Consider the following 16,986-nt stretch of genomic DNA (forward strand, 5'->3'; position numbering starts at 1 on the left):
CAACTGCACCAGGAAGTGGTCCATCAATGGCCAGCTTACAGGGTACATTCAGTGTAGGAGCAACGTCTTCATGGCCTATATGAGCTAAAAGAAAATTTTGTTTTTACAGGCCAAGCACAGTAAATGTATCCTCTAAACATAATGCTCACTGTCACAGGACCTTATGCTACACTATAGCATGGTAGAAAGTCGCAGGTCAATGTGCGTGTGTGGAAGGTACAGAGAACAAACAGAAGCCTTGGTTTAGACCAAGCTGCCCTTGTAGGGTAACTGACATAGTCCAGTGAGAGCGGGAATAGGTATTACCCAATTCACATGGAATGCAACCTCATGACTTCCTACTAGGCCGGACTTCCAACATTGCCACCCTGGAAAACAAGCTGTCACCAGGAGTTTTGCTGGGGACAAAGCACACTCCAGCCAGAACAGCACATTGATGCAAGTATGTTTTAAAGACAAGGTTTTGTTCTGCCTCAAGCCTATCGTAAGTGCTGCCCACAGCCTCAACGAATGAGGGTACATGCCCAGTCTCTTGCTCATGCCCAGTCTCAGACTTCCCAGTGCCTGCTTTCTGAATTGGAGTTCCCATATTTCTTCAGTCTAATTAAGAGTCTTTCTTTGAATGACAAAAATCCTGGATATTTCTGAAAGTAGCTTTGATTTTTTAAGAGCCAGGGCTCTTCACATCCCTTGCATGACAACCAAAGCCATAGGAATGCTGTCTCTGAGCCTAAGTGACATTCATAAGTCATGGGTGACTTAGTCAGTACCGTACCCTTATTCTTAATTTTGTCAACAATGCCTCTAGCTTCACGGATGAGAGACTGCAGTTCCTGTGCTAACCCTATGCTAAGGTCACATAGAAGACCTGCCACGTAAAAGTCACGTAAATTTCTCATGTCTTCCCTTCTTAAAAATATCTATCCTCTTACTTCTCAATTCAAAATGAACTAAGTGCATTTAAAGGCTTGTTTTCAGAGTTTAGGCGTGGACTTTGAAAGCTTTGGAGATAATCATATGTCCCCTATTAGTAGATCGGTACTATTTACAATTCTAATTGAGAGGACACTTTTCTTATTGGTTTGGCATCTGCCCTGTTACTTCCACCTTAGGAGGCAGATGTTGTGTCCCATAATCACCAGGATCCATTGCTTCTCCCTCATTTCCTCCCTTCTCTTTGTCCCCTTCTCTTTCTTTTCCTTTGTACCTCCTCTCCCCTACCCCTTCCCCCCTCTCTCTTGTCTTTCTCTGTCCTTTCTTCCTTCTCCATCTTTCTGCAGACACATGCTCTCAAGGAAAGGACAAAACAGGGGTCAGGTCCAATAAGCTTAAGCACTGTGAGTGGATTTTTCCAGGGAGCTTCCAGACAAGTCAAGTGATGATTGTTGTCTGGGAATGAGGGACTGTGACTTTGGAGGCGCTCCAACCATTTTGACATGTTGGTTTTAAGCACAGCCATGGGGCCATTTTCCAAGTCTCTATGGAGCTGAGGAGGGGGCACAAATATAGGGTGAGTTCAACCCCATACAGCTCTTGCTGAAAGTTAGCCATTTGTTTCTATCCCAGGATTATCCATGATTGTGTGTCACTTTGGTTAATTTCTAGGGATACAAAAACAAAATGGTGAAATTGATTCATTTTTACTAGTATTGGAGACATATATCTTTAATCTCAGTACTCAGAAGGTAGATGCTGAGTTCAAGGCTAGCCTGGTCTATAGAGTGAGTTCCAGGACAGCCAGGGCTACACGGAGAAACCCTATCTTGAAAACAAACAAACAAGATGGATTCTGGGCACTTTTATTCTCCCAGCCTCACTAACATTCTGTAACACTTTTCATTAACATAGTAACCTACTTAGGGTTATTGTTGTTGTAATGAAACACCAAGACCAAAGCAACTTGGGGAGAAAAGGTTTTAATTTAGCTTACACTACTAGATGACACTGAAGGAAATCAGGAGGGCAGGAAATCAAGCAGAGCAGGAACCTGGAGGCAGGAGCTGATGCAGAGGCCATGGAGGAGTCTTGCTCATCATGACTTGCTCAGCCTACTTTCTTATAGAACCCAGGACCACCAGCCTAGGTATGGCACCCCCGCTGTGGCCTGGGCCTCCTTCCATCAATCACCACTTAAGAAAATGATGCCCTACAGGGTTACCTACAGCTGGATCCTGTGGAGGCATTTTCTCAACTGATGCTCCCTCTTCCCTCATGACTCTGGCTTATGTCAAGTTGACATAAAACCAGCCAATATAATCCATTAACAACCTAACTTTAGAGTGAAAAAAGTCTTTGGAATACCAGATGCTCATCTTGCCTGGCTCAGATTCTGGATTTTGTGTGGAGCAGGAAGTATAACCAACTAGGACAACTATCCTGACAGAATATCTAGAAGCCATGGAAAATCTAGAAAAATCTAGAGTAAAGGAAGAGACTCAATATATTCAACTTGAACAGGAGTCAAGAAGACTACCTTAGCCTTTGGCAAAGTCCCTCTTCTGTTCTGGCAGGCTGTCATTAGGAAATGGGTTATACACAATACCATAGAGCTGTTTTAGAAAGGTAGAACTTTGTAGAAAAAATTTTTTTTGAAGTCCCTAATATCTTCAGCGGTCCAGAAAAGAAGTTGACTTTGTCACATGCTGGTGAACTCCTTTTCAACTACAAATTTCTTGTCTTGAAGGACACCATTGTAAGTTGGCATGGATACTGCACATTCTCTTCCAATAGCAAGGGTCTTTATGAATTTTATTTTAATTCAAGTAGTAGAACCAGCTTCCTAGACTATTCAAATGGATGTATTGTGGGACGTGAACTCTCTTGATCCAACTGTGTTAAGTTTGGCTGGCCTATCATTATTCTTAAGCATTCATACTATTAGTATGGAACCAAATTGATTCTTACATGCTAACATATTGAGCGACTCATGTAAACAGCATAAATAAAAATAGATGAGAAATAAAATTATGTAAGGGGAATGAAAATGAAGCTTTTCTGTTATCCTCTCAAAGGGCATGCTTGTTAGCCCTTTGGAATTTATGTTAATCTCTTTTCATTAAAATACTTCTCATGATACTCAGAAACAAAACGTGAAACAGCATGTTCCCAAGGCTTAGTCATAATATAAGGGAAACACAAGTCACCTAACTTAAATGTGTCCTATTAAAAATGATGGTGCTACTTATTTTACAGCACTTAGTAGCTGTCGTCACTGAGAACAAGTTTTACTTTTTTTTCCACAAAGAACAAACTACAAATTCTGAGATAAGTTAACAGGCTTTCCCCTCTCTTTTATTGAAAATGGATTTGTTTTCCTCTCACAAATATATCCTGATTCTGTTTTCCACTCCCGTTCCTCCTCCCACAGTACGCCCTCCCACCCCCCACTCTTTTTCTGTCGTTAAAAAAGTAACAGGTTTCTCAGGGCAAATAATAAAACAAAACAAAAATAAAATAAGAAAACAAAAACTAACACATTGAAATTGAACAAAATGAACCAACAAACGAGAGTCCAAGAGAAGGCAAAAGATTTAAAGAGCTACATGTCCACACATTCAGGAATTCCTTTAAAAAAAGTGAAGTGGAAGCAAGACCCAGGAGATCTCTTGCAGACCCGTGCCGGCCCAATGCATGCTGCCTCAGTCTCTCAACCGGCAATTTTAAACTCAGGATGTTGATTGCTGCAAATATCAATTGTCATAATCACTTTAGTTACTATGGTGAGACACAAGGAAACTCGGCATTGTGTCACTGAGGAATGTTCACCGCTGAGTTCACAGGTTGCCCCATGGATATTTTCCAGCACTTTGCCTTTGCAGACCTGGATGTAAGCCAGGTTGTCACCCCCGATGCCATTGTGTGTCGCACCATCTGCACCTTCCATCCCAACTGCCTTTTCTTCACATTCTACACGAATGAATGGAAGTCAGAATCACGGAGGTGAGTGAGAGAGGCCCATGCTCCCCTTCTGGCCTTTTCCTTTTCTAGCAGAGGTTTACAAGTGTCTTGCTGGTTGCTGGAGCCTGTGGTTTAACCGGCTGCCTTTCAGCCAGGTGCAGGTTACTTCACAGATTAGCAGATTCGTCCACATTCCTTCCCTTCCACAAAACAAGCATACTATTGAGTCAAATCACAGTGGCAGGGGCAAAGGAAACAGGCAGTGTTCTCACTGGCATTAGGGTTTGGGATTGGGTTGGGTAATGGTTTATGCAATCCAGCCTTTAATCTTGTGAGAAATCAGAGCCCTGCTTACCCAGATCTAGGGTCTAGTCTGACCCCTTCATCTTTACAGGACTTTTCCTTTATGTATACTGTGGAACCAGCAGAAGGATGAGTGCGGATATAATACTACGGGCAACATAAACCCAAACCAACAGTCCTTTGATGCCTTCTCTTTTTTCTTTTTCTAATTAGAAGGTGGACTTTAATCCTCAGTCATCTTTTCAGGATGTCTGTACCTACTCATTTTTTTGCCAGAGGGATAAGTGACTCCATTTACATTTAAGCCCTGTGGTATTTTTGGAGTCTTGCAGTCTAACTGAATGGAAAGAATTTTTCAGAAGAATATCGTTTATGGAGTTGCTTTAGAAAGAGAGAAGGAAATAAGAAAGAAAGAAAGAAAGAAAGAAAGAAAGAAAGAAAGAAAGAAAGAAAGAAAGAAAGAAAGAAAGAAGGAAAGAAAGAAAGAAAGGAGAAAGAATATCTGTCTAGTGCTTTTAATGCTGTCTTCTTTCTCATTTATTTTTAATAGAAATGTTTGTTTTCTTAAGACATCTAAGAGTGGAAGACCAAGTCCCTCTGTTCCTCAAGAAAATGCTGTATCTGGATACAGTCTCTTCACCTGCAGAAAAGCTCGCCCTGGTAATGCGACTCAACCTTGGTGGTACATGATGTGTGTCCTGGTTGGGTTCTTGGTTGCTGTGACAAATACCATGACAGAAAGCAAGTTGGGGAAGAAAGGGGTTCGTTTTGTTGACATGTCCCAGTCATAGCCGACTCCTGAGGGAAGTCAGACCAGGAACTCAAGCAGATGCAGAGGCAGGAACTGGGCAGAAACCACAGAGAAATGCTGCTTTTTTGACTTGCTCCTAGGATTGATTTTATATATATATCCATATCCTTCGACCACCTGCCCAGAGTTGACATTGACACTGCCCCAGTTGGCTGGGCCCTCTGCCATCCATCATTAATCCAAAGAACATCCCACAGGTAGGCCCATAAGTTAGCCTGAGGGAGACAATTCTTCAACTGATGTTCTCTCTTTTCAGGCCACTCTATTTTGTGTCAAGTTGACAAACACTAATAGCCACAAGGTGCAACACATCTTGGGATCCTCTAAGAGTTAATAAAATGGTTCTCAAGACCCTGGAAACTTTTCTAGTGTGACTTATTTCCTGACTTGTTATATATCCTTTGATGTTTGTATATGGTGCAGAACCCTGCCATTCCAAAATTTACTCCGGAGTTGAGTTTGAAGGGGAAGAACTGAACGTGGCCTTCGTGCAAGGGGCAGATGCGTGCCAAGAGACTTGTACACACACAATCCGCTGTCAATTTTTCACCTACTCATTACTTCCCCGAGACTGCAAGGAGGAGAGGTAAGGGAACCTTTCTTGGATAATCAGCAAAGTAATTATTTTCTAATTTTCTCTCTCTGTGGGTTTAATTTTATATTATTCATATTTTTCTAGGTGTAAATGTTCCTTAAGGTTATCCACGGATGGCTCTCCAACTAGGATCACCTATGGGACACAGGGGAGCTCTGGTTATTCTCAGAGATTGTGTAGTGTTGTGGACAGCTCTGGTGAGTGAAGCTTGCTTGTTATGGAACTGCATGGCTGGCTTGTCTGTTGTGATCTTGGTCTTATGGGACTGTTTATATGGTTTCTGTTATGGTTTGTATATGCTTGGCCCAGGGAGTGGCATTATTAGAAGGTGTGGCCTTGTTGGAATAGTTATGTCACTATGGGTGTAGGCTTTAAGACCCTCATCCTAACTGCCTGGAAGGCAATATTTTGCTAGCAGTCTTCAGATGAAGATGTAGAACTCTCAGCTCCTCCTGCGCCATGTATGCCTGGATGCTGCCATGTCCCCACCTTGATGATAATGGACTGAACTTCTGAACCTGTAAACCAGCCCCAGTTAACTGTTGTCCTTATAAGACTTGCTTTGGTCACGATGTCTGTTCACAGCAGTAAAACCCTAACTAAAAAAGTTTCCTTGGATAAAGGGAAGGGAATGCTGATCTGTGTCTAATTCTGCTACACACCTCAACACTTTCCAGACTGTACAGCAAAAATAAATGCACGTATTGTGGGAGGATCGAACTCTTCTTTAGGGGAGTGGCCGTGGCAGGTCAGCCTGCAAGTGAAGCTGGCATCTCTTGATCATTTGTGTGGAGGGTCCATCATCGGACACCAATGGATACTGACGGCTGCCCATTGCTTTGATGGGTAAGTTTTAGGTCCATCTAATAAGATATAAGATATTGTATAATAATATAAGATATTGTATAATAATAAAAATACAAATAATACAAATTCTGTGTGTGTGTGTGTGTGTGTGTGTGTGTGTGCTCGCGCGAGCATTCACATCTACCTGTGTATGCACATGAAGAGGTTTACCTCAGGTATTTATTTTTGTACTGCTTGTTCATCTTACTTGTTGAGACAGGGTTTTCACTGAACCCAGTGTTAACCCTTTTGACTAGACTGGCTGCACAGCAAATCCCAGGGATCTGCCTGTCTCTGTCTCCTGGCACATTCTTAGCCCTAGTTCGTCTGTGTTGGGGATCTGAACTTGAATCCTCATGTTTGAGAAGCAAGCCCTTTCTCCACTCAGCCATCTCCTTGTCCCTACGATATTTGTTTTGAGGATAATAGAAGTTTCCAAGTCAGGCTGGAGAGATGGCTCAGTGGTTAAGAGCACTGACTGCTCTTCCAGAGGTCCTGAGTTCAATTCCCAGTACCCACATGGTGGCTCGCAACCATCTGTAATGGGATTTGATGTACTATTCTTCTAGTATGTGTCTGATGACATCTGCAGCGTACTCATATAAATAAAAAAATAAAGAAATCTTTAAAAAAAAGTGCCCAAGTCTTTGCCTAGAAAATATTATGATTTTAAATTTATCCTGTTTATCTTTTACATGGTTAATTTAAAATTCAAAGGATAGGTAGGTAGATTTTAAGCAACGAAATACTTTTAATTCCTATTGGGGCTTATTTTAATCAATATAGCTACTTGACAGCTCCAATTTAATAAAAAATCAAAGTGTACACTGTAAATTCCAAAGACACAACTGTGACAAGAGTCCAGTTGCTTTTAGGTTTGGTAAACTGAACTTGATTCTCCCGAAGCTTCTTCCAAAGGCACAGAAACACTGTGATATTTTTACTTGTAACAAATATAAAGTAACTTTTAAGTACATTTTGAGTATTTTCAGCCACGTTTATACTATGAAGTGTAATCCTATATGGATATCATACAACTGAATATGAAGGTCTCCAAAATTTTAGCAACAGTAAAGGGTCCCTGAAGGAATACTGACCAAAATTAATTCAAAATAAAACATATGACAAACCAGAGGCATTCTGAGAGTCCTCTCCTCTGAGCTGTATCTCAGGACTCCACTGCAGCCTTTGTTCCTAACACACAGTGTGCTTACTGTGCACTGTGCATGTCGCCATGCTGGCTAGTACCAGCAGATGGTACCCTAAACACAATCAGACTGAGGATTATTTAATCTTGTGAATCACGGTGTGTATAGTATGCGTGCCAGAGGCTTTCAGCTCTTACGGGAACATAACCATTTAATTTGAAAGGACAAAAATGCTAAAATGTCTCTTGTCATTTGCCTTTGTGTCTTTGGATTGTACAGTGTTAAACTTTGATTTTCAATGTTGTTCAAGCTGGTTACTTGAGTTTCATAAGAACTCATTGAATGAACTTAGGCTTGGCGATTAGATAGAGTTTCCAAAACTTCCTCAATGGTCCTAAACCTAAGACTATCACCATTTGGTCCTCCTTATTTATGTGAAGTGGTGTTTCTCAGCATTATCAGTTACAAAAGTAAAATATTAAGGAACTCTTAAAAACATTGAGGGTGTTCTTCATCTTTTAGTATCAAATATTCAGACATGTTTTAATTATTTACGTAGAAATAAACAAGCACATTATTCTATTAATATATGAATTTGCTAATAAGTGGTAAAATTATCCATGCACCAAGGAATTGTCTTGAAGTAAATTTCTTTATAACATTTTATCAGTAAATGTTTAATATATGTACCGGCTTCATATAGTTTCACACACACAAACATTAAAAAAATCTTATCAGTCAAAAAGGAGTCTTAAATGGAAAAAAATTTTATTACAAACTAAATCCTCAAAGTCTGACACTACTGCTATAAGCAATGATAGGTTGCCTTGCCCAAAAAAGGGACTAGGTCAAACTAGACTGTTTTCTTTCTTCTCCCTCCTCCCATTCAAGAAAATGTGCTAAGAAAAAGGAGCAAGAAAGGATGCCAACATTACTTTATTCTCATGTCTCTCTCCTAGGATTCCCTACCCAGATGTGTGGCGTATATATAGTGGGATTCTGAATCTGTCAGAGATTACGACAGAAACGCCTTTCTCAAGAATAAAGGAGCTTATTATTCATCAGAAATACAAAATCTCAGAAGGCAATTACGATATTGCCTTAATAAAGCTTCAGACACCCCTGAATTACACTGGTATGCAGCCTGTTTTAGGGGAAACTGCACAACTCAATTGTATTGGTGTCCATTTCCACTTCGGTTTGAGTGAGAAGGCAGATCTGAGCGATTGTCTTTGTGCCCTGGTTGGTGAGGCTGAGGGAGAGATGAGGCTGGGAAGTAAAGATCCATGACCTACCGTGCATTCACTGATACTTAAGAGGCAAAAAGCTTCATTACTTTCTCATAGTAGCATGCAACTGAGTGTATGGTATTGAAACAGTCAGCACAGGAAAGATTTTGACATCTGGCGACATTGAGTATCTTTTGACAAGATTGGCAGAATGACTATTGCTTGGTTGTAGGCATATATAACCATATGAAAGAGAATGGGTGTAGATGTTAGTGCCTAAGAACAATGGGGGAACACGGAGCATGGAACTGCCATTGGAGGCACCTCACACCACAGAAACGGAATGCCTGCCAACATCATTAGCTGCAAGTGTCTGTGAACAGTCACGTGACCTTAGGCAGCTTGCCTTTCCTCCTTCCACACCTAATATCTGCTATATGTTGCGGATCTCCTTGTTGCTTTCTTGCAAGAACTAAGCAAGGTATTCAAATAAAGCACCGGAACAGCGTGGTTAGTTTTGCTCTGCTTCTGAATTCTGCTACAGTGTATATTAAACGAAGTGTAAGAAAGCAGACATATGTTTACCAATAAATTTTGGTTGAAGAGTCCCTCTTCCTTGTAGAAATTTCATTCCAAAATGCCATACAAAATGTGAGTATTTCTTTGAATCGTGGACTTTAGAAATTGATCAGAAAGCTGGAGAGCCATTATTTTTACTCTTTTGTTTCAGCAGTGGGTTTTATTATATCTCATACATGTACATAGTATGTTTTGATTATACCTTCTCATGTCCTTCCCACTCCTACTGTTCTCCATATTCCTCCCAAGTAGTCCCAGATGGCTCATTCGGACTCTGTTGCTTTGTAGAAAAAGAGTAAGGCAAAAGACAGATACTAATTTTTCAAGTCCCTATCTATGGTTTTCATTAATCCAAATCTATTCATGAAATTTTCTTTCAGAATTCCAAAAACCAATATGCCTGCCTTCCAAAGCTGACACAAATACAATTTATACCAGCTGTTGGGTGACTGGATGGGGCTACACGAAGGAACAAGGTACACTCTGGCGTGTGGAATGATCCTGTCTTATGTGCTAAAGTACAGGGAGTAGATCCACTCAACAGCCCTTACTCATGACCCATCTGTAGATCCACTCAACAAGCCTTATGACTTTTCTGTTCATTCCAAAATACTGGTCCTCTGATTCCCAAGAATGTGATTTTTTTTTGCATTAAAAACTGATGAGCTAATCCTTGAAGCATATTACTCATAATAGAGATTATTTTCATGACTCTGCATTAAGGACTGTGACCTTATGGTGGTATCAAGTCCATTGAAGCCCATCTGGTCCTCGGTACTCAGTGTCCCTGTTTACTGTGTTCTTCCTTGGTATCAATAGCCAAGGTGCCAGCATCTCTCTTTAAAGACAGTTCTTAATATTTATTTAAATGCCTTCTTGTAATATGATAAATCTAACTTTTCCTCTAATTATGCTGTTAAATCCGCATCTAAAAATACATAGACTCATAAAGAAAGAAAAGCAGATTGCAGTACAATTGCCAACATTTGTTAGCAGAATTTCACATAGTGATAAGCATATATCTTTATTAATGTACTCTGTAGCAAGTTGTTTTAAAATCTATCGTAATGTTGAAATAGTTATGGGTATAAACAATATTTTCCTTTCTGACATAACTACAATTCAAAGTATCTGTGACCCTTATACAACAGTGCTGCTAAAAATATCACATTTCTGCATTTGTTACCTGCATTTAAAACTGAAGGGAGTGTTTACTTGAAATAGAATATAGAGGTGAGGTGTACACTTTCCTTTCCACTGAGTTTATGAATGAATCAATTACTTGTGTGGATCTGAAGTCAAGGGCCTGTGTATTGAGACTTAAGCTATTTCCCTAGAAATAATAATGCTTTTTTTTCTAGATGAGTGCAGATAAATATCATTAGACATGTCTGAGTGATTTTTTTTTAAAAAAAAGATGATTGGTTGTATCTTCTTTATATTTTCTGAACCAGTCAGTACTGTATTCAATTAATTCTCACTTTCCACTATGTTGACTTGGCTACATATATGTGGATATATATGGATATACACATATACACATGCACACACATATATACATACATACATACATACACACATACATACACACAAGAAATATAGACATGGGTAGAAATTAAGTTATCTATAAATGTATCACTTGTGTTACAAAATACTTCTCTGCTGTCAGACATTTGGGATTAATTTTTATACATTATATATTTTTATTATAATTTGAATTTGCAAAACAATGAAAAGCAAGACCATCCATTGTAGTAAAGGTACAAATGTATGAAACAACTTTTTTTTTTTTCTGAGAGGGGCACCGGTTGATACAGGATGATGGTTGAGATTATAGACACCTAGTCTGTGGTAGCTTGAGTGATAGGGACAGCTGAAATTCTTCACTAGAAGAAGGTCAACACAGACCACTGCATCTTTATCTCCCTCTCCAAGTCTCTCCTCTCCCTCCACCTCTTGCTTCTTTTCTCCCTCTCTTTCCCTCTTACTTCCCTATTTATTTTATTTCCTCTCTTTGAAGGTGTTCTGATTGCTTCATAGGTGAAACCCCAGATATTCTACAAAAGGCAACTATTCCTTTGGTACCAAATGAAGAATGCCAGAAAAAATACAGAGATTATGTCATAAACAAGCAGATGCTCTGTGCTGGCTACAAAGAAGGAGGAACAGATGCTTGTAAGGTAATGTCTCAGACTATGGGAAAAAATACATAATAGTTCACCGGAGACAGTACATTTCAAAGCAAATTTCCAAAGTTACATTTCATTAGTTTCAGTTTTGAAGTTCCAGAGTTAAATGATTTGAAGACTCTATAAATAGCCTTTAACAATGTAAACACACATAATGCATATAATATGTTACTTATAATAGTTAGAATGTGTATTGACTGTGACAGGTATATCACAGTCAGAACTGGGACTTGCCATATTTAAGGACAATTTTACATGGCATGGTCATGCTAAAATATAAGGAAAGTAGATTTATTTGAACTTTGGGTAAAGATGCTAGAATTGTTGGGTTTATCTGAGAATGAGAGAGGGAATAAATTGGCCTTGTAACCATCCACTTATTTTTTCATGGCTAAATGGAGAAGCTGCATTATGGTATATAAAGTATGACTGCAAAATGTTAAAGACATCTATCTTTGAGCTAGGGGCTCCTTATTTGAATCATCACTGTTATATCTCTCTACTGCTGTATTTTTCTACCCATTGTGATCCAGGGAGATTCCGGTGGCCCCTTAGTCTGTAAACACAGTGGAAGGTGGCAGTTGGTGGGTATCACCAGTTGGGGTGAAGGCTGTGCCCGCAAGGAGCAACCAGGAGTCTACACCAAAGTTGCTGAGTACATAGACTGGATATTGGAGAAGACACAGAGCATCGATGAAAGAGCTCTGGCAACATCTCCAGCATGAGGAGGCTGGGTACCGAGGAGGAAGAGCCAAGCTGGCACTCGCTTTACCACCTGCCCTCAAAGCAAACTAGAGCTCCGGAATTCTCTTCTGCAAAATGTTGATAATGGTGTCTACCTCACATCTTTATTGTAGGATTAAAAATCCAAATGTAGATACAGTTGCTGAAGACAGCGCCTTGCTCAAGTGTGCTTCCTGTCCTGAGAAACAGGAGCTCCAATGAGAATTAGCCAACGATCACCAAGCTTGTTTGGAAGTAAAATGTTCAAAGGGTTTTATTAGGTAGTGAAATGTCTAGATGTGAAGCAGTTGAAAACAAGACCCCAGATTCTCGAACAGTCCTTGGGACCGTTCACATGAAACTGTTGACTCTGGACCTCAGCAGATCTCAGAGTTATTGTCTGTCCACTTCCAACATTTATGTATTAGAATCTGATTCTATTCTTTCATGAACTTCTGATTCTATTCTTTCAAGAACTCAGAAACCTGGCTCTATCCTTTGGGTGGGAGATATCTTTGTAACACTTCCTTTACAATAAAAAGATGCTGTACTTGAATCTGATGGGACAGGGCACACTTTCATCTAAACCACCTTCCTGGCCATTGCTGTGGGGTCCTACATGGTCATGTACAAAGGACTGAAATGACAGGATTTCCCTCCCCTAGAGTAGAGCTAGCTAGGCATTAGGCTTGTTTGTATAAACTTCATGTTCCTCCTTCGGGACATATTCTCCCTGCCAAGGTTATTGGGAAATATCCTCTCTGCCAAAACAGCCCTTAAGACGTTGAGAAAGAACTCTTAAAATATGAGTTTAAGAATATATAATTTCTCAACTATGCAAAATATAAGGATACAATATTAATTGTATAAGGAGAATTGTGGACCTAAAAGAACAAAGGCATATGCACTGTGAACCATCCTTTCAGAAAGATACTACTGAGGGAGAGAAAGAGATTTAGAGAGTAGTGATCACAGGGCAAGATCCCACCCAGCTAAATTTATTACTTGTGCTTACAAAGGCAAGCAGACTCCTGAGTTCAAGGTCAGACTGGGACAGGGCTAGTTTATGCTCAGGGGTGGTGGGAATCCTACCCAGCTAGCTTATTGTCTATGCTTACAAAGACAGGCAAATCTCTGAATTCATTTGCCATGTTAAAAAAAGAAATGTACCTGATGTCTTTTCATAAGGGTCAAGGGGCTAAGTCATGGAATGCTGATCCATGGTTTAATCAAAAGGGAACCTAGAGTAAATGACTGAATTGATATGTAAATAAAAGACTGGGCTTTGGTCTGCAAGAGTTGAGTTATCGGATGAGCTGTCTGGAGATCTCTACAGAGAAGAACACTGGTCTTTAAATTTTTTTAGGTTTTTTTTTTTTCAGAAGCTACCCAGAGAGAACTGCTTAGAGAATAATCATTGCTATTTTAGATTTTTTTTTATATAGATAATCCAAGAATTGTTTATAGTAGCTTTTCTGACTCTGGTCAGAAAACCCATGAGCTATCCAGAGAGCTTTTAGAATTTTTTTCTACCAAGAGAGAGCTGCCTCAGAGACAGCTATCTCAAGCAAAAGAGCTGCCTGGAGCAGAAAGCTATCTCTATCAGACTACAGAACCAAGAGCTATCTGCAGAGAGTTGACTAGGGAACCATCTCCAGCAGACGGCAAGGCTGTCAGCTTTTACTCCATCATTTGACTTTGTGTTGTTTCTTTCACTGCTCCCACAAACCCTGTCTCTCAGGAACCCCGTTTCCAAGCCAAGGCTGGTCCTTGGCACATATGATCTTACATACACATGTAAGACCTGTAAGTCTATATTTTTCTCCTTGTGTGCAGCTCCTGCAATTGGCTTATCACATAGTATTCATACAGGGTAAGGAATATGATGAGAATCTCCCAGGGAGCCCTGGGAGTTCAGTTGATACAGTATTCTGCAATAGTAATTCATGAAATGTCATTGGATGTAAAACGTTGTATAAAACTCAGACTTGTAACTGAGTTGAAAGTAAAAAGCAGTCTTGGAATGGATGATATTAATTCTCATGCAAGACAAATTCCCAGCTTTCCAGTAATTCATAAAGTGGACCATATGTGCTTAACTCCGTTTGGTTAAGCTGATTAATATTTAGACAGAATTATCCATTTACAAACTATTGTGAAAGTTAAATAGACAAAAAGAAAAGTGAAATTTCCTAAAGAAGATTAAAGTTTTCCTTGAATATCTAAAGGCTTTTTGAGTAGTGCAGAGGGATAAATATGGAAAAGCCGATGGGTTAGCCACAGACTTCACCATGGGAAGTGGAGGAGGTGGGAAGTTACCCCAGGAGCAAATGGCTTTTGTAAAATCTTCTTGGATTTCCATGAAATAATTCCTTTTTAAAGCACATGACTACAACTTTTAGTTTTTCATACAATTTCATCTTAATCTGTGTGGAAGTTGTTTTATATTCTAAAAGAAAGAAATGGTTCTCAATGAAAATCTTGTATCTCAGGGTTTCATATTGACAACCCTAACAGGTGTTTACACAAGGTGTCAGAGTGCTTACTGGGTAAACCTTGGGGTTTGGTTTCTCAAGGACGGCCTCATTTGAGCTAAACAGAGTTTTGAAATGTAGAATTTCCCTATGGCATAAAGTACCATTACAATGTTGCCAGTTGGAATCCAGTTGGATTGGAATGTTCTGCATATTTTTCATTTGTTCCTGCACAAAGTAGCCTGTCTTCCACTCAAAGCCTTAAGAGGCTAAGAAAACGAGAGGGTTGAGTAACATCACTTTCACAAGGCAGAGTGGAGGCAGGAAGCCCCAGGTCTTTGGCAGGTCCATCCAAGAAAGGGAATGTCAACTCTGGAAAGGAGCACTGTTCTTCCGGGATCACACATGGAGAACACAGAGATTACTGCTCATACTTCTAGAGCTCAAACCAAAGCTCAGAGGGCTGTCTAATCTTTATGTTTGTTTTCTTGTAATTCTTGCTTATGCCTACCAGCCCTACAAACTGTCAGCAACTATGAAGGATGCTCTCTCTGTCTCTCTCTCTCTCCCTCTTTCATCAATACTGTATGTGAATAGGGAATGTAGCAAATCTCTCCCTTTAGATTTGCCTTTATTATTTCTGCTGATGTGTTGTGTAATCGTATGCCATGTGGGTGCTGATGCCTGACACCAACTGACCAAAACGTAACTTTGGAGCAACTGCCTTCTAACAGAATAAAATAGAATAGTCCTTCATGTCAAGATCTCTTCTAAGTCATACACACACACAGGCACATGCACATGCATACACACATGTATTGTGACTATTATTGTTTGGGGAGTTTACTATACCCCCTTGTTGCCTTTAAATATCTATTAGAGATTTCTACCCCACTTTTGATAATTTAGTTCCCAAATAAAAACACAGGGATCCTTAGATTTATAATAAGCTTTAGAGTGCTGGGCAGATATCAATCCTCTGTGCTATTTTGTCTGTTTCCCTATCAAAATGACATTACTTGCCATGTTTCATTTGGGCTGCTCTGCTCCATGAGGCCAGTTCTCGTGATCATATGTTTACGGTACATGCTACTCCGTGATACTCTCTTCCTTCTCTCTCCTCTCTACCTGCAACTCCCAGCAAGGTAACTGGAAACCCACCTACCTCCAAATAATAACCAATCACAGACTTTAGCCTTTTAGTGACCTATTAACTTGGGGAGTGAGGCTTGCACAACAAAAGCTGGTTAGGTGAGAATTCACTCATGTTGGAGCAACTGGGTCTTGGGGTACAGAATTTAGCATTTGAAACATAGCAGCACCAGACCAATCTTCAACACACATGTACACACACACACACACACACACACACTCACGCATACACACAACCCACATTTTTACACAGTTGCTCACCTTAACTTCCTGCCCTAGCATAAGTGTTTCCATGTCTCTACAGGGAATGTTTCAGTTTTGCTATCAAGTTGCTGATTAATCTTGTTTTTCCAGTAAGTTCTTCCTTCTCATTTCCTGTGTTCTGTTCTTTCGGTAGGAGTGTTGAAAGGGCTGCCTAGCATTTCTCATCCTGATTCTTCTCTCCACAAAGTCATGTACCTCTGAAAGGCTCAGAATCTATTCAGAAAGCCCCTAGCAACATGACTATGATACACAGAGAATGAGACTGTGTCCCCGAATATTGAAACACTGAAAGTCAGGTGTTTCAGAGCTGACATTGGCACCCTGTCCTTGAACTAAGTACATGTTTTTCTTGGTAATTGTGACCTCAGCAGATTCATTTCTGTTCTGAATAGTTTCTTAGTTATATTTGCACTTGTAAATGTGAGCTTTCCCTTACCTTTTCTATAGAAAGTTGGGAGCCTTTTCAGAACCGTTGATTATGTTTCTCTGGAAGTTACTTAAATATCACCTAAAAAAACCAGAACAAAACAAAAAAAATCTATGTGTTTATTTATGAGTATCTATCTCAAAGCATCCACAGAACTCACAAGAATCAGTTCTGTCAGTTCTGTCCTTCCACCATGGGGATCCCTGGAATTAAATTTACATCATTAGTCTTGGTGGTAGGAACCCTTTGGTCAGCTTGTCAGTCCTAAATTAGATTCTCAATCAGTTTATTTTGTCTTGATGTGTGTGTGTGTGTGTGTGTGTGTGTGTGTGTGTGTGTGTGTGTGTGT

The 16,986-nt window shown here is 39.9% G+C and overlaps 1 protein-coding gene across 1 annotated transcript; it reads left to right on the forward strand.

Annotated features, from left to right (window-relative positions):
- The first annotated feature begins 2,584 nt into the window (after positions 1-2,584).
- Positions 2,585-12,881, forward strand: Klkb1 (kallikrein B1). The gene is made up of 9 exons (XM_028757672.1): positions 2,585-3,939; positions 4,751-4,860; positions 5,435-5,597; positions 5,691-5,803; positions 6,284-6,452; positions 8,560-8,735; positions 9,789-9,884; positions 11,449-11,588; positions 12,131-12,881. The coding sequence occupies exons 1-9, from the start codon at positions 3,758-3,760 to the stop codon at positions 12,320-12,322; spliced, it is 1,341 nt and encodes a 446-aa protein (XP_028613505.1). The 5' UTR covers positions 2,585-3,757; the 3' UTR covers positions 12,323-12,881.
- The last annotated feature ends 4,105 nt before the right edge of the window (positions 12,882-16,986 follow it).

The sequence above is a fragment of the Grammomys surdaster genome, unplaced genomic scaffold (assembly GCF_004785775.1).
Source record: "Grammomys surdaster isolate TR1022 unplaced genomic scaffold, NIH_TR_1.0 126178, whole genome shotgun sequence".
NCBI classification, from domain to species: domain Eukaryota; kingdom Metazoa; phylum Chordata; class Mammalia; order Rodentia; family Muridae; genus Grammomys; species Grammomys surdaster.

Coding starts and splice junctions, on each gene's coding strand:
- Klkb1 (XM_028757672.1), top strand. CDS start 3,758: ATGTTCACCGCTGAGTTCACAGGTTGCCCCATGGATATTTTCCAGCAC. Junction 4,861..5,434: donor CTGCAGAAAAGCTCGCCCTG/GTAATGCGACTC, acceptor TATATGGTGCAG/AACCCTGCCATTCCAAAATT. Junction 9,885..11,448: donor GGGCTACACGAAGGAACAAG/GTACACTCTGGC, acceptor ATTGCTTCATAG/GTGAAACCCCAGATATTCTA.